The sequence below is a fragment of the Tinamus guttatus genome, unplaced genomic scaffold (assembly GCF_059628265.1).
Source record: "Tinamus guttatus ecotype Peru unplaced genomic scaffold, ASM5962826v1 Tinamus_guttatus_pri_ptg000125l, whole genome shotgun sequence".
Classification (NCBI taxonomy): domain Eukaryota; kingdom Metazoa; phylum Chordata; class Aves; order Tinamiformes; family Tinamidae; genus Tinamus; species Tinamus guttatus.
In genome coordinates, this window is record NW_028288659.1 from 3,359,071 (window position 1) to 3,376,871 (window position 17,801).

At 46.7% G+C, this 17,801-nt stretch overlaps 1 protein-coding gene across 1 annotated transcript in view; it reads left to right on the top strand.

Annotated features, from left to right (window-relative positions):
• Positions 1-17,801, top strand: part of CECR2 (CECR2 histone acetyl-lysine reader) — a 45,811-nt gene that overhangs the window by 8,540 nt on the left and 19,470 nt on the right. Inside the window, exons 2-7 of the mRNA XM_088521593.1 lie at positions 11,830-12,013; positions 12,802-12,941; positions 13,475-13,579; positions 14,213-14,262; positions 16,730-16,899; positions 17,633-17,710. Of these exons, the coding sequence (XP_088377719.1) occupies positions 12,886-12,941; positions 13,475-13,579; positions 14,213-14,262; positions 16,730-16,899; positions 17,633-17,710 (459 nt within the window). The 5' untranslated portion in view covers positions 11,830-12,013; positions 12,802-12,885. The remainder of the gene's footprint in view (positions 1-11,829; positions 12,014-12,801; positions 12,942-13,474; positions 13,580-14,212; positions 14,263-16,729; positions 16,900-17,632; positions 17,711-17,801) is intronic.

Sequence of the window (17,801 nt, forward strand, 5' to 3'; positions counted from 1 at the left end):
AAGTCGTGCTCGGAAATGTTCAGTTCAGACAGTTTTGTTTTGAGGCCCAAGAATGGCTCCTCAAGTACTAAAATAGGCCCTGGGAACTGCTGTGTCTCAGATTTATTGCCTTATGAGTATGTGTTCTGAGGGGAACCTTGGTTCTTTGCTTTCCAGTTGCATCTGAAAAGTGACATAATTTACTGATACCATTAAGTCTGTCCGTGTCGTCAAGACTGCTGCTTGCTGATGTGCTTGTAAAGTCTCCAATTTGGCATTGCTACTGCTTAATCTTCTTTAGGTGATGTAATATTTTACCAGGAGACCAGCTGTGCCCTATGGATTAATGCATTCTTTCTTCAGCTGGCTCTCCTAGTATGTATCTCTCTCTTGTGCACCAATATCACCAACTTCAGTATAATTCGTAAGTACGTCTCCTTGCCATTATCCTCCTGTCCTTTGGTACCAATGGATGCTCCAGTGCCTTCAGTACACATCCTGGTGTGGGTCCTCCGTCTGCTTCCTGCCATTCTGCCTTTGCCAGCAACTTCTGTTATTCTTCCGATTTTGAGCCTTGCAGAAAACTCCACACTTAGGGTCTCAGATTCTTACTGCTTTATCTTAGCACACTGTCAGGGAAAGTTCTTATTCCCATTCCAGGTGCAGTGGTAGGTCTCACTGGACAGGGACGGGTTGGGCTCAGCTCTCCAGCCCTGTTTACTAGTATGCCAGGGAATCCACTGCTTAACGAAAGTCATTTTCCACAGCCAAGATCACTGTCAGCAATGCTGTCATGTGGTAAGAGCTGACGTATAATTATACAACTCCCTGAGATATCCCTTAGTATCACCTATCACCTTAATATAAAACTTTCTTCAGCCAGGATACAGAGAAATTTTCAAATCTATCATTCATTTATTGTGGGGGCTTGGCAGGAGATAACTTCTTTCCTTGCTCCATTCCACCTTGGACATGATGTGTGATGGCATCCATGCTAAAACCAGCCTGTTCTTGTACTAGCTCTACCCACGTGACTAGGCAAGGCTTCAGTATTGCCTCTTCCTTGGACTCCCTTGGCTTAACAGACTGGTTCCTCGAGTCAGGAAAAAGAGCAGCTGACCCTGCTGGGTCATGCAGCTTGTCTCCTTCTCCATGACTGGTGGACTGTCCACTAAAGTGAGTGTCCCATATCATTCAGAGAATTGTATTCTTCCTCTGTCAAATACTAGAAGACTTTTCTGGTAGCTGTTACTTTATAATATGCAGTGCTCTTTTTCAAGAGTCTTTGCTTTTAGGTCTTCACTATCTGATAAAAGAACCAAAACTCTTCATGTTTGACCAGCTCTCAAGTCATCTTCCCATTCAGACAGGCAGGATATGTGACAGACTGTCTTGACTACGCGTTTCCTGGATGTTCCCATATCTTTTCCAGATGCACAGTATTTTAGAGTTCAGCCATATCTCATGGAAATAAGGTCTGTAATTTTAAGTGAGAGGAGAGAAAAAAAAAAAAGTCATCTGCGTTCCTCCATGGTGGAGTTGCGGAGCATGTTGCAAAGTGATGGTAGGAACAGGCATACTGGTGGCTGGCTTCGTCTTTGAATTTAAACCATTCCCTGCCATGCTCATGGGTAGTACGTCCCACTGATGGCAAGTGATTTGTTATTGTGCCCTTTGACTCATGGTTTCAGGGTAGTGTCCTAAAGGTAAGTTTGCATAAACTGCATAAAGTGCAGAGTGACTGCAGGGTTAGTGCGTTAACAAAGCTGAGCAAGTGCGCCTAAACACTTTTTGGGGAAGCACGATCATCCTGTATCAATCCCAACAATATCAAAATAGTGTAATTACACTTAATTAACTGATATTAATGCAGTGTCGTAACTAAAGAAAAATTTAAAAGCTGTCTCAAATGATTTCTGTTTTGCATTCCTTCAGCGTAGATGTTCATTTCTGTGCCTCATTTCTACCTTACTTCATGCTTTCACAAATATATGTAGCAATGCTGTGTACTGACCAGAGTGATGTTCCAGGGTGTTTTAGAAGACCTTGTGCTTCCTCCCTGCTCCACTTTAATACAGCTATCCAAGCCATTGATTTGTCTTTATCAGTTTTTGCTCAAAAAGCAGCATCTGCAATTGAGTTCGGAGAAGGGGGAGGGTTCTGCTTCTCTCATCTTACTATAACCCCCAAATCCTGTGTGCATTAAGAGCACAAATCTTGCCTAGTTGGAGTCTGGGCAGAGATTCCTTGAGTTAGAGAAAAAGTCTGAGATGGTGGTGAAAAACAAACAGGAAGCTGTCATGTTTTAAGTTTTATTTTATTCCTTTAATATTCTCTTAATTTGTCTAGGCAGTGATCTTATGCGTGCTCTTGCTTCTAGGGAATTTTTCTTCCTATGCTACCATATGTCTTCAGCTGTTGTTTGGGATGTTTCTGGCTGCTCTGCTTTTATTGCTGCTCATACTCTTGTCTCTTCCCTTCCCACTCCCTAATCAAACAGCAGAAATATGCAGGCAGTCCTTGCTTCTACCTAAAGATCAAATGTGACCCATTGCCCAATGTGCCTCTAATTTACCATATGCGTCTTCCACATCCTCCAGATACTGCATAATCCACCAGACTTGGCAAATCTCACCCCTTTTCTTTCATGGTTTGCCTCTTCACATCAGTTGGCTTCTGTCTCTGGCTGCTCTCTTGAGACGGGGAAATGGATGCTGGGCCTCTGCTCCTTTCTTCCTGGTGCTGCAGTGCAAGGGGAGGAAGCAGGGAGCAATAAAGAAGCAGACAGGGCAGCGGGGAGCAGTTTGGCATAGGTGAGAGAAGGGTCATTGGTGTCTTCAGGCTACTCATTTCCTTCAGCAAAAATCATGTTCGTCTTCTCGCGTGGAAGGAGCTGGGGTGGGTAGAGATGCAATGTGCCTCCCTTGGCTCCTGCTATCTTGACGTATTAAAAGTAGGACAACTGAATGGTAACACTTGTGGCCCCTCCTGCTGGTCCTGAGGATAGTGATGAAAATAGAGCAGCCGTGGCTCACAGAAGGGTGCTGGGAGCTCCTGCAAGCAGGGAGATGGAAAACGACACGACAGTTCAAAGTAACAGGTACGTGTGATTTCTCCTGCCGGTGCCGCCTTTCTCTCGCACAGCCCAATTAACAGGGGTCACAGAGCACCGATTAGCTGCCTCGGCGTTTTGTGCACATAAAGCAGTGAAAAATCCAGGGTGAATGGGGGAGAGAAGATCAAATAGACACTTATCTCAGCCCTCCCGCCTGTCCCTGGCATTTGCCAGCCTAAGGGAAAAACCTTTTCAGAAGAAGCCAATATGGGACAGTTTTATATCTGCTTCAGTATCTCTGATGTTTCTCTGTCTTCTTTTAGAAAAACAACAAACAAATGACTCCCAGGGGTTGTCATGTGGAGGGTGGCTGCTAGATAAAGGCAGAATCACAGAGAAAACACGGACCATAGGCGGCTAGGCACCTGGCTTATGAGATAAGTTCTTCAAGAGGTTTTCTGCTTTTGAAGAGTGGCCCTGCAGCTTGTGCTTCTCATGTGAAGGAGGAGGAGTCTATATAAGGTGGAAAGCAACAAGTACTGGCTAAAAACAGGCAAAACAGTGTTCGTATTCAATTCATGAGTTGGTTGATGTGGTCTGCTAGAGTTTGAGGAGCCCAATCTGGAAACTTCCTTGGTGGTTCTGTGTTTCTCTTGGGACTGCAGGGAGAAGTCTCCATGTGCAGATGTGCAGTAGTGGAGCCTCCCTGAAGGGGAGCAGCTGTGGTGACTGTGTGGTTTCCCCTTCTTCCTTTATGCTCCCCTTTTTGGGGGGTAGCACAGCAATACTCCCACTTCAGCTGTCATATTCAGGTTAAGTGGCTGCACTTGCTTCTGTCAAGCCAGCACATGCTCCTGTGGTGTGATCCCTTATTAGACTAGACAGCCCACATCAGCTCTCCATTCTCTCCGCGTCCCCGGAGACACTGTCTCGCTCCATAGCTGTTCCTATTCTACTTCTCTGTGGGATACGGCATATCTGCCAGCTCCCCTTCCAGCTTCTCCAGTTTTTAGTGTATGGAAGATTGCTTGAGGAAGTAAGATGAAGGATGATGATGAAGATGAGGAGCCAGGGCTGGAGTATTCTTAGCTGCCTGACAAACTTGGTTTCTCTCAGCTATTTCTTTCCTCTCCTAAATATGAATGGTGTCTGAATTCAGCTGGGAAGGCAGTGGATTCTCTAGCACCCAGCTGTGTAAATCGGATTTCCTTAGCAGGATCTAACAGCCCTTCTGCTGGAGAACCTCCTGTCCTGCCTTTGTGTTGCCATGTCCGAGGGAGGGCCCTAGTTTAACACCAGTACCCTCATATCTTCTCCTGCTATGTGGTCTGTTCACTGTGCTCTTGGAGGTTGTCTCAGCGCCACATTCAAGCTCTGGACGTGCATTGTGGGGCAGGTGGGTGGGTGGCAGGGAACAGGAATCGCCAGCTTGCTGAATTCACCCTGCTTTCCTCCACTTTTGTGGAAGACGTGGGTGTACCTTTCCACAGTGTGGAAACATCTAATCACTCCTACTTCAGACTGCAAAATCCTGGGGTCAGGCAGGCTGTTTTAGAGTAGAGCTGCTGCTATTTACCATTTATTAACCAAAATTTACACCAAAAGTATGGGTGTAAGGTAGAAGGAACATCTTCCCATGTTTAGAAGTGAGAAGGCAGACTAGTGTGCCCAGAGCTCCGTGCAGTTTGTGCTTTAACTCTTGAAGCTCCTCTCTCCTTTCCTGCCGCGTCAGGACTCCTGAACGGCCACGCAGGCAGAGCCATGTGAGGTTTGGGCAGCATCTGCATTGAGGAAGCCAGTCCGGTGAAGAGCAGAGGATGAGAGGCCTGCCTATATATGCCTCATGATGGCCTCAGACTCCAGCAATTTTTGCTCTCTCTCTCACTCTGGAAGAGAGAGTGCACACAGGAGCTTTGATCAGCCCAGATTGATTTTTTTATTGTTATTATTTTTCCCATTTTGTGGTCTCTTTCAGGGTCCATTGATATAGATAATCTTTATTTTGTCCACATCTCGCTGTAGATCAGACAATATTCCCCACATGTGAGTCAGAAGAGCACTGAAGAGCAAGATAAGCCCAGGTGTTTAATTCCCGCACCACAAGGGCTCTGCCATGCTCTGTCCTTGCTGAGGTCTGTCACCAGGTTGATGTGCTCTACTTGTTTTTCTTGTCACTTTCATGTGAGTCATTCTTCCCTCAAGACTGTTCCTAGCTGGAAAGTCTTAAGGTCTGTCCCTGCAGGCAATGCAGAATACTGCTAGATTGGATTGGAAGCAAAATGTGGCTGCTAAAACCTAAGGCCAAGGCTCTGGATCTCCAGCACCCAGGTCATTTTGCTCTGCTGCGGTAAAGAGTTTTGAGAGGCCCTTCGAGGCACTTGTTGCCCTTGAATTTCTGCCAGTCTGACTGCCCTGATGGCAGGTTGGCCTTTGGTCTGAGGAATTTGTGTTTTGTGCTGGCTTGCCTGCCTTCTGAGAAAGCTGCACATGAAGGGCTTGGAAGGAAAGCAGGTATAGACCTATCCAACCTTTTTCTTCTCTGCGGGAATAGTACCTTTGTTTTTTCAACTGCACTATGCCTGACTTAGTTCCCCAGTAAGGTAAATTGTTTGAAGCTAAAGCACAAGCCGGTCCGTAAGCCTTCCTCCCCCACCTCAGATAAGAAGCTCATTAATACAGTAAAAAAAAAAAGAAAAAAAAAAGGTCTCTATTGTTACATGAGAGCTCAAGGTCAGGCTGGTAGTAGTAACTCATATTGCTTCTAAGGTCAGCCTACGCTTTCTCTTTCTGACAAGCCACGATAGATTGATCATGGGGGCCCTTACATTATTTTTTTTTCATCTGAAATAGGCTTTGCTTCTCCTGACCCTGCTAATGATGTTTGACTGAGGTCATCCCAGCAAACCCTGAATCCTTCCCATTACCTTCTAGAGGGCTTGCCTTTGTGCCGAAGCATTGTATGCTTGTTAGGAATTAAGCTTTCCTGATCGCCGCTACTGCAAAGAAGCTGTCTTCATTGGAGAGAGGAAAATATCTTGAATGCCATCTGTCAATTAATGCTCTCATTAACACCTGAGTGACTCCCAACACCAAGCTGGTGCCTTTTTGCCAATTCAGAACTTAAAAAGGTGCCAGCCCATAAGGTGAAGTATCTTTAGTCCATAAAATTAAATCTGTGATAAAACATCTGTTCTGATCAGACTTTTTGTTTTGTTTTTAACTAGAGAGGTCACACAGGCGGAACACGGTTCTCTTGTGCACTGTGAATTACGTGCCCAAGAAATCTTTTTTCGCTTATTACTGAGACCCTTGCAATTATTACCTATTATTTGCCTATTGCTTGCTTCAGTAATCCAACTGTTTTTCATCTTTTAAAGCTTTTGCTGACTAGAAGCATCACCTTTATTATTTTTCTTACTGGCAAACTCCGTTAAAGGAACTACGAGAATAATCATAATCCTATTTAAATAGTCTTTGAGAGAAAGGCTGAGCTCTCGCAGTCTTCTTTTCCATTTTCCTCCCTCGCACTGCTCTGAAAGTCTCTTGGGTAGAAGGTGAAGGAGGTCTATTAATGTTCCTGCTCTCTGTCATCCTTTGGTTTTGTCAGGGTTCTTGGTTTTAATCTACAGTACAGAACAATATACTGTCTGGGATAAGACATAGGTCAGGCTTACCATTTTCCCAGCAGTTTTACTTAAAGAATGTTTCAGTATTTGCTCTACCATTGCATTTTGTAAATTAAATGAAACAAGAGACTTAAAACACTGTCAACATGATAGATATTCTAGCTACTAGGTCCAGGCAATTATTTGGCATCTGAACTTTCAGAAGGCTTAACTGTGAGCGCCAGCAGTATCTGAGCATCATTGAGAAATTTTTGTCTCTGATATTTTCAATTTTTAGCCTTAACATTTCTTTTGATCCAATATTTACTCTCTCAGGGTTTTTGTGTGGTGTTTTATCTTTTTTTTTTTTTTTTGAGGGGAACAGGGAAGGGGAGTTTGTAACAAAACTGTCAGCAATAGGCCACGCAGGGAAGTGTGCTGTGGCAGTAATGCCATACTTGGGCCATGGCATCCTGCCTGCGGGAAGTGCAGATTGACACGGGGACTCTTTTACTGAATCAGTGTTTGTTTTTGCCTCTGTTTTTTTGGCTTGATTTTGTTTTCAGTTGCTGAGCCAAGATTTGGTGTGCTCTGGAGGCTTGAAAAATAAAAGCACAGGTGGTTCTGCTTCTTTTGGGCTTGAGCTTAAAAATATAAAGAGGGTGTGTGTGCACATATACGTTTACACACATGTATAAAATGTATATATATGTAAATACACAGACACACACAAACACTTGCAGTCCTAACTGCGAGTCCTGGGTTTCCTCAGAGGGCTTTCGCATTGAGGTCGCCCTCCAGGGTGCCTGTGGGCTTGGGGTGCAGCTGTCCTCTCCCAAGCGTGCGCAACAGAAGCTCTGGATAAATTTTTCCATTCATCCCATGAGCCTGGTGAAATGCTCACACGCGGCTGCCGGGGTCTCCAGAGGATGTCCTCCAGCGATGGTCCGCGGAATGAGACTCAGCTCCTTGCAGCTTCTGGCAAACCTCCCTCAGACGGAAGGAGACCAGCAGACGAAGGCCCTGCGTGGTGGGAGGGTGCCTCTGTGCGCGGGGAGAGCTGCTGTGGAGCCAGGCTGCCAAACTGGGATCACCAGGCGGGGGAGGAGGCCTCGGCTCCCCTTTCCTGGAGCGCAGAGAAACCTTCCTCTTCTGGGAGGCAGCCGGGCGGCAGATGGTCGGGCTGCCGTGCTCGCTTCTCGGGAGGGTGTATAATTTCTCTGACGCTGATAATTTCTCCGGACGCTGATACCCGTGCTGGGGAGGAGCGCCTCCTTCGACTTGTTCCCATCTTCTTTATGTCCTGATTCTTTTGCAGCTGCCACTAAGGATCCGGGACAACCTGAGCTGCAACATCACCCGTACTCTTGGGGATCGTCTGCCCTTGTTTATCCCCCTTGATGTGGGTGTGCTAGATCATGGCCTTTCCTCCACTCCACATTGCTTTTTGTGCAGGGACAGGGACAGGTCCACAGCATACACTTAAGGAGATTTTAATGGCACAGAGGCTAATGAAATTGGGATGGAGAGAAAAGCTGTCTGTAGGAAAGGGGAAGCTTTACAGTTACATAGTGTTCCAAGGATAACTCTTCTCACCTCTTGTAGGTGATTGCTTTAATAACTTTCCCTGACTAATGAGCTGTACAGAAAACGCTTCTTCTCTATGGCATGGGAGGCAGGGGTAGAAGAGTGAGATACGGTGACAATCATTATGGTCCATGGTCCCTATTTTGTTTTTTTTTTTTTTTGAATTGTTACAAGGAGCTCCAGTTTGCTTTCTGGGAGCAGTTGAGGAAACTTGGGACTCTTTAATTTCTCCTCTAGATCTAGCAATTTAATTCAGTGTGAAAAAGCTATTCTGAAGAAACCCAGTGCTTCCATCTCAGAAGCTAACCATCCATGGCCCTTGCTAATAATGGTACAAGATGGCAGGAAAAAGGATTTTGCTTGGGTTACGTACTCTGAAACACAATGTACGAAAAGTCCATGCAAATTTTATCCTGTGAACGAGGCTGTCTCTTTCAGAAACCTTTTGCAAATGCAAGTTTAATAGAGACAGGACAAGAGAGACTAAGCATAGGTGTGGCAGACGGGTTGAAGACTGGAACCCCATGTTTGTCTGGAAAATGAGACCCAGCCCTCTTGAAGATGGAAAATATAAATTGGCTAGGATTGAGAGTGATTGGAAATGCCTTGAGACATCTGGTTCCCATCTCTGGTTCTCATTTCTATCTTTATTCAAAGCGACAAATGCACAGTAGCTGTCTCTGAAAATTGATGGGGAAGAAACTCCAAGTACTTTGGAGAACAGAGCTTCTAATGTATTGGACACTGAGCTGGATGGTGGAAATTTTAATGTTAAGCCACTTACGTGAGAGTCAGACTTGAACCAAATTGGTTAAGTCAACAGAGACAGTCCCCAAAGGGAATGTGTGTTGTATCGGCAAAGATTTCAGATGATCTTCTGGATTGGAGTGGCTTCCTGGATCCATTTGCTTTTCTGAGTGCAACTAAAATGGAAGATAAAAGTGAACTCGTACAAGTGATAAGAGTGTCTGTCTGATGCATGCCTTTCCCCTTTGTTTGTAGAAATTGTTTTAGCCTGAAAAATAGGAACAGACAAAGCCCTGTGACTTCTCTTGCTTCATCCTCGTATCCCGCGTCACCGCTGTTTTCCAAGATACTAGGAAAATTATTTATTTGGTCAATTCAACACGCAGTGGCCGGAGCCCTTATATCAGATCTGATCTGCCTTAGTTCTGACAGAGTTTCAAGATGTTAAGCTTGAGCTCCTCCAATTTGGATGTTCTCCATCCCCTTCCATGATGAAAGAAGCATCTAATGATCAATGCAGGCGTTCGCCTGCTTTCAGGAAAGGAGATTCATGGAAAGTCTCATCATTTTTTCTGTTCTAAAAGCTTTAGTCAAGCCATCTTCTTTTTTTTTTCTTCTTCCTAATTGGTAACTTTAGGAAATTCCTGATATTTAAGTTGTGTGTGATCAAATAGTACTCCTAAAATAAAGAGTTTCTAAAACAAATCCAATACTGTGCCTTTGCCAAGTTGGAATTCTTGCTGAAAGTTAGATTGACTCTTGAGGTATATGATGTGGGAATGTGCAGTAAGGAATGTAAGGATGGTTGTCTCTGCATTCAGTACTTAATTGAAAAAAAAAGATATTGTCTGTAGATTTTACCTTAAAAAATAATTGATACAACACAAATGATTTCATGAAACTGTCCTTCTTTATTGTGTTGACTGAACATTCTGTGCCCTAAAGGGACAGTTTCAAGTTACATGTATTTGCTGGTATCAATAGGACAAAACATCCTCACTTGGAAATGCTGATGTTTCCTTGTGCCATGTGGAAAAGAATGAAGCTTGGAGGCTACAGAAACCACTGGATCCATATGCATACAGGCAGCTGATGTTGAATACAACAAGGAGGCTGATAAAACTCATCCCCAGTGCGAGGAGTTACCTCTAGGAGGTCAACTTTCATTGACATGCAGAAAGAAATGGGCTCAGAGAGAGCGATCTGCAGGGTGGTGGCATCAAGTCTCCTCCATTTGGGAAAGAAGAGAAATGCTGCCAGGTGGATAGGCCTTGAGGAAATCATGTGTCATCTGCTTCTCAGTTCTCCCCATCACTATCCAGTCTTTAGCCCTTTCTAATAGCTAACTTCTTGGTGACCTGTAAGAATCTTCCTCCAGTTAGATTACACTCCTCTGTCTCATCATTAAAAAAAATAATAGCTTCTGTAGTAGTTAGCAGTTTCTCAGGCACATGCAGTTCTGCAGTGCTGGCAAAGTTCCATTAATCATATAGAGTAATGCGTTGGTGCCAAAAACCTATCAACTTGAGCTGCCTGTTTGAGGGATGGTGGGAATGTGTACCCAGTGGTGTTCTCCCAGGCATATGGGCTTCTTGCGTGCGTAAGCGTGGCTGGCTCCTGAGGACAGCGGGGCTCCCCCTTTTCTGTGCTCAGGACATGATTCTAGCAGGTTGAGAGAGACTGGAAGTTTCAAGAGCCTAGGCAATATTGACTGTTCTCTAGGAAGTTTTGTTTTTAGGAATACATGGTCTCATGGTCTCACTATCCCTTCTTCATTACCTTCTCTTTTTTTTTTTTTTTTTTTTTTTTCTTCCTTGGCAGTTAGAATAAGCTCTCTGTAAAATACAGATATGAGCTCTATTAAGCTTAAGCTTCATCAGCAGTCCGAGATATGTCAGATGGGGCAATTTATAATGCTCATCAATACCAAACAAGGTTAAGAAATGTATCTGTTTCCTTGAGTTAGATGGTGAACTCCTAGCAAAGAAAGGGGTGCTTAGGGTAGCCCAGCAAGCAAGTGGTAGGTAAAATTTTAGCAGTAGTGTTTAGGCAGCGCATAAGTATTCAGCCTGAGCATCTGGGAGTCTGTGTTCTGGGCTGAGCACTGATTATTAGGCACACTAGTGTTAGGAATGAGCCTTGCTGCATAGCACGGCCCATGCATGCTGCAATCGTCCGGCATGGGCTGTGCGAATGTCCTGCCAGAAACACTGGTGGTGGAGTGGGAGAAAAGCAACAGCAGCTTTGAGCGTGGAGGAGAGGAGGATGGGGGCAGTGACAGAAGTACGGGAGGCAAGGAGACAGCGGCAGGGAGGATCAGCTATTGAACATTTTAGGGCTGCTGGCCTGGGGCATAGAAAACTTCCTAAGAGGCAGAGGAAAGAACAGAGCTTAACAGCAGCAGATGTGAGAAGCGAATGGAAAGTTGAAGCAGATAAGAGCGAGCTGAAATAGAGAGAGGCAGGTGGGAGCAGACGAGTCTGCTGCATTGCATCTCCCTGCTGTAAAGGGTCCATGCCTGTGATGACACAAGGTGCTGCCCACTGGAATAAAAAGAGAATGGAGTGGGATGAGACCCTGTTTAGCCTGTTCAAAATAATAGTAGTGAAGAGTCCTGTAAGCTGCATGTGTGTGACATGGAATCCCAGCATTGCAAGTAGAGTACAGTGTTGGCAGGGGAGCTTGGAAACTCAATCTACAGAGATAGAGCAAACTGCCTCTGTCCCAGGGCACGGTTTTCCTACGAATATTAGCTGTCTCCATGTCATGTTTGTTTAGGCTGTCCCCTTTCCGTTAGGTTGTCTCTGGCATGGTAAAACTACAGTGAACATGGCGGGGATTTGTTCTCTTGGCTAGATCACAGACGTTTCACAGCTACCTGGAGGACATCATCAACTACCGCTGGGAGCTGGAAGAAGGGAAACCCAACCCGCTGCGGGAGTCCACGTTCCAGGAGCTGCCCCTGCGCACCCGAGTCGAGATCCTACACCGCCTCTGTGACTACCGGCTCGATGCGGACGATGTCTTCGACCTCCTCAAGGTGCTTTGGGTAGTGGGAATGGGGAGGAGATGGTGCAGCTGCAGGAGCTGGGATGGATTCAGAAATCTTCCTGGGGAGGGCAGAAGGGAGAGAAGGCCCATATTCCTCCCAAGGTTGTTTTGGACACAGATGGGGGGCACGCTGGGCATGGGACCAGGGCATGGTGGGGTTTAGGCCAGTTTGTCCTCTTCCCCTGCTCCCTCACTTGCAGAACAACCAGGGCAAGTGCATAGGACTTATCCTGGGGTCATTCAGCTCCAATAGCTGTGTTTCTAACACAAAAGTCACTAAGTAAATTGGCTTCATTGACTGCTCTTCCTGAGAACACTGAATTTGGAGATGCTAATGGCAGTGCTGTAGGAGCAGAGACTGTGCTGCAGTGGGATGGTGTGAGATGAAAGGAGGGGGCTGAAATGTACTGGGAGAGCTGGGGGAAAAGGGATAGCAGCGGGGAGGGAGTTTCCAGGGCGCTTCCCAAGGCCGTGCATGACTGTCGCCAGCACTAATTAGACCTTCCCTGTCAGGAGCACCAAAGACGAAATGTTAAAACGAGAGAGGCCATTCAAATTAGAGATGCCAATCTAAATCCCTCCCTGGGCAGGGAGCGAATGTCGCCTTCCCTCTGGAGTCGCATTTTCCCAGAACGGCCTGGAAGAGCAGCTGTGCTGCTGTTACGGCATGGTGGGAGGGAGGGAGGTGTTTGCGGAGGGGTGTCATCATGTTTTGTGTGACAATGTGGCTGCCTTTCAACTTGTCGCCGTCTGGCCGGGCGCTCCCCGTGGGTGCAGGGCTTGGACGCCGACAGCCTCCGCGTGGAGCCGCTGGGCGAGGACAGCAGCGGAGCGCTCTACTGGTACTTCTACGGCACGCGCATGTACAAGGAGGACCCAGTGCAGGCGAAAACCAACGGAGAACTGGCTCCAGACAGGTAAGGGCCCCCTCAAGGCCCCGCGCTTCCCCCGTGTCTGCATGCGTGGGGAGAAGGGGGGGCCTGTGCAGCCAGCCCTACTGGAAGAGACTCTCCGCCTGACTGCTGTTGTCGCGGGGGGAGGATGTGGCTGCGAAGGGGGAGCCTGGGAGAGGGCTGCGTCGGTGCGGGGCGACACGGGAGTTGCCAAGCAGACTGCTAGCTGCCCCGCGCCGTGCATTGTGTGAGAGCCAGGCTGCAGCCTTTGTGGCACCACGAGAACCTGCTGTGGAAGCGATGCTGCCTGCCCCACCGCATTCCTAGCTGTCTGCCCTGCACCGTGTCGGCGGCGCTCGGACCAGGCTCCCAGCAAGTGGGAATCCCGCTTCTCCTTCTCTTCCTCCCTCCCTCTCCATCCTGTTGCTGCTCTGATTTAATCCCTCCTTTAGTTTAGTTCCTAGCAGCTGTTTCAGTTTCCCTGCGCTTCTCTCGTCCTGCCAGCCGCAGTCCCCTTTGCTCAGCAAATATTTCATGGTGGATTTGTTGCTTTGTAGGGGAGGTGGGGGGCAGACAAACACCCCCAATGCTCCTGGGAAAACAGGCAAGAGACGAGGGCGACCTCCAAAGCGGAAGAAACTGCTGGAAGAAAATCTACTGAGGTACGGAAAGGTTGTTCCTGCAGTAGTTGTAGAATGCCCATGCTCCCAGGGGGAAGTCTCTCTGATATTTCTTGCCTTTAATAATATAACATACTTCTGGGGTTCCCCCAATAAGTATGTATATCTCGTGCAGCCATAATTTCAATGTATCTCTGAAATGAAGCAAGCTCAGGCTTGGTAGGTGCTTTGATCGCTCTCCAAAGAAAACTCTGACTGAGCTGGCAGCCAAGTCTAGTGAAACAGTGGGTATCACTCTTCCCGCTGCCTGAACTTCTGATGCAGTTCCTCTGTGCAGTGCTAGGGAATACGGTCCTGATAAAGAAGGCTTTCACTGTTTAGCACTTGAAGCCAAAATCCTGCCCATTTGAGCCAGTATAGATTTTGGGATACTTCCCATAAGAATTGAAATACTGTCCTTGCCAAATGGCAATCTTCATACTTCACTTTCCAAAATGTTGTGAATCTATGATACATATATTGTATGTGTGTGTTCTGCACACTGTTTTTTTTTTATGGTTTTGCTGTGCACTGAATAATTTTTGTGTTCCCCATGCTTCTACCCAGACATGGCAGTCTTTCAGTGATGTTAAGTAATGTATTTATTATATCATTCCTTCTCTTTCTTTTTGGTAGGGAGAAGGCAGAAGAGAACTTGCTAATCCGTGAGACACAGATAAGAAATGGTAAAGAGGTTTTGTGGGGTCAGGGTTGATATGATCAGCTAACACAGCTCTTAAATTATCAAAGCCTAGAGAGATGATTTCTCAGGAAAGGGAGAGTCTTTCCGCTGGTGGTTCCTGATGGGGTTAGAAAGAGGGGTTAGCATTACAGACTGCTTTACAGCTGGGAGCCTGGGTACCTACATGCTTCCTATCTTATCACGGATTAGTTTGGGATGAAGAAACGCAACCTATTGGGTTACACTAGGCCTTAGGAGCCCACCTACTGACTAGAGTTGATAGAAATGGACGGTCCCTGCTTCTTGGGGGATGAGGTGAATACAGGTCCCCATTTGCAGTGGGAGCATTTTTTCTTTTGTACCAAACACACTGGGAAGAGAGAGTAGGATTAGTGATGCCAAGACAGGGAAGAGGCTTTCGATTCTCCTCATCCCTCTCTCTTGGTGGCTGTTGGGTGGCTAGACTCAATCCTCCGTAGATGGTGACTTGGGGATACCCACATAAGGGTTAATGAGGCAAACAGAAAAAGAGAGTTGGCAACATAATGTGAAACTGAGTCTGAGGGGGCTGGGACTCATTTGTCATACATGAGAATCCCTTGGCTTCCACATAACTCATGGGCTCAGCCTGCCCATTCCTCCACAATAAAAGGCAACTGGGGCATTGTCTTGCCCGTGCCTCCTTCTCTTCTTCCTTTGTGTTCAGATTTCCTGGCTGCTGCTCCAGAGTTTGGAGGCAGAGCTTGAAGCTACACACATGAGACACTGTGGGTTTTATCAGATCATTGTTTTCTAGTAAATTGTGTCACTTCAGCTGTGGAGTAATCTTCTGGTGGCACAAAGCAGTGCATTGCTCCTGGTTGCTTTTGAAACGAGTCAGCCATAAGCAGCTGCAAGGAATGGGAAAAAGAAGGGGCAGATTCTAGGAGCAGTGTGCAGGTAAGCTCTCCACCACAGGGTTAGCTCCCATAGCTTGTGGTGCTACAGCCCCAGCTGTCTGCTGCCTCCTTCTGCCTAAGAAGCGTGGTCAGGGTGACAGAAATAAAGGTGTGGCTGGTCCTTCACCATCTCAGTGAACAGTCCAGTACCTTAACTTGAACTGAAACTCATCGTGGGCTAGCTAATGCGCTAGCCTGTGACCTGAGGCCTAGCACGTGCTTGCTGTGCGTCACTGCTGCTGCGTGGAGGTTTCTGACGGAAGGCAGGTGGCTGGAGGGGGTAGTCAGCTCTAGATCTTACTGGGGTGATCTGGTGGCTTGCGTGGCGCCACCAGCAGCTCAGATCCACAAAGTGCCCAGTGTTGAGCCAGGAGAGAAGAGTGCCCTGCAGGATTTTTCATAATAAATTTGCTTGAAAATGCAGGGAGAAGTTGCATGACATCTCCCAGGGGTGTTGGGATCCTTTCTTTCTTTTTGGTAGCCAGTGGTTAAGATCCTTCTTCTTGAAGAGGCTGGGAACCCCTCGACGTGAAGGGATTTGAATGAGCATCTTTCCTCTCCCCAAAAGTGGGCCATAACCCTTTTGCTTAGAGACTGTCCTGGGGCAAAAGCATGCAAGTTGCAACTGCTGAGGCTTCTCCGCTCTGTGTAAACATTTGTGCAACAGGAACCACATTCCCCCTTCCCAGGTGGGTGTTCTAACCACCACGCTGGCGAGCCTTCCCTTCGTAATTAATATTCAAATGTTTCACACAAAGTGGAACAGCTCAGAATGTCTTGATAGTTAGGACATGCTTCAGAGCAGTGGGAAATCTGCTTCAGATTTGACTCTGGATCAAGCGGGGATGGGATGTGAACTTTTGGAACTTCCCCCTCATCTGGCAGCCCGATGAACCCAGTGCTTCACTTCCTCTTCTTTCCTTTCAAGTGCCTACAAACAAAATGTTTCATTTGGGTAGAATGGAAGGTTTTTATTCACCACAGTAAAGGTTTGCAGTGCTAAAAATTTGGCTTATTTCAAAATAACATTTATTTTCGATGTTTTTATTCTGCTGCCAGACTAGAATAATCAGACATTTGCATTACCTTGCGTTCTGCCTTGGCTGACAGCCTTCGTTACAAGGAACAAATTAAAACCTTTTATCTGGTACCCTTTGATCATGCAAAGTGATGGAAAGCTGTAACTGGGATGGAGGGTTACTTTACTATAGGCATGTCGCACTACCCATGCGTTGCAAAGTGCCTCTGTTAATTTTTGCCTATGTAATTGCTCTGTGTCTTGGCATCTCTGTCAGTGTAACTAGGAGAGGGTGACAAAACTTCTCATCACTCAAGAAAGTTTTGGGTCTAGTGCAGTTTCTCTTTTTCTATACACTGAGAGTGCTTTCCCTTGCTGAGCATGTTCTCCATAAGAGGGACCGGCAGTTGTCTTTTTTTTCTTTTCCAAAGCCATGATGATAGGAGAAGAGAAGGGATAGGGAAATCTGTTAGTCATAACTGTCATGGAGATAACATCCTTTCGTGTTGTTGAAGGGTCCCAAGGGCCAGGCCGTGGGACATGGTGGCTGCTGTGTCAGACGGAAGAGGAGTGGAGGCAGGTCACAGAAAGCTTCAGAGAGAGGACTTCCCTTAGAGAGCGGCAGCTCTACAAACTCTTGAGTGAAGACTTCCTGCCGGAGATCTGCAACATGATTGCGCAGAAGGTGAGGAGACATGACATCCTGTTTACCCCTCTCTGACCACTTCCAAGAGCATGGACGTTTGCTGATTGAAGGACTGCTAAATCCAGGCAGCGTCACCCCAATCTGCTTCAGCCTGCAGGTGCCGTGGAAACAGGGGCTGTTAAGCACTACGTGTTGAGGAGAAAGACTCCCTGTTGTGGAGCGATAGGGCTTGAGTCAAACGTAAGGATCTGGTTCATGATTGCCAGCAGCATAAGTAGGAAGGCTGAGGGGGTTACTGTCTTCAGCTGTGTTCTTTTCCCTTTTCTGCTAGCAGGAAATCTTTGTCTGCTCTTGAACTGCTGAAATTTACAGCCTAGCTTTTCCATGCAAACTACCACAGATTTCACTTTAACTGCAGTTTCTCAGATGGCTCTGCTGAGGGGGCAGTTGCTGCTTCAGCTGTCCTAGCTAAGTCTGATAGTAAGTCAGAGTCCTTAGACTTGTAGGGGTATTGCCTATCAAACGAATATTTTAAAGGGGGACAGACTTGGAATGGGATCCTCCTGATAGATGGCTTTGTACAATGAACAGGCTCTGCAGGCAGTGTGATGTTCTTGGATCGAGTTCAGTTTGTTTGTTTGCTACCCTTGTAAAGCTATTAGGGATTTCATGGTCACTTCTAGCCCCCAGAGTTTCTCCCACCAGTATCACCAACGTGCCCTAATTTCATCCACTCTCTTTTTCCTTCCCTCAACTCTCAACCCTGTTTCAGGAGAAGCGTCTGCAGCGGACAGAGTTTTCTCCCAGGTGGATGTCTGACCATCAGCCCATCAAACCAATCAAGCAGGAGGTGAGGGGGGGTGTGAGGGGGAGGACGACGGAGGGAGGCGAGAGCAGATGCCTCCTGGGGGAAAAAATAAACCACAGCATCGCTATTCAGT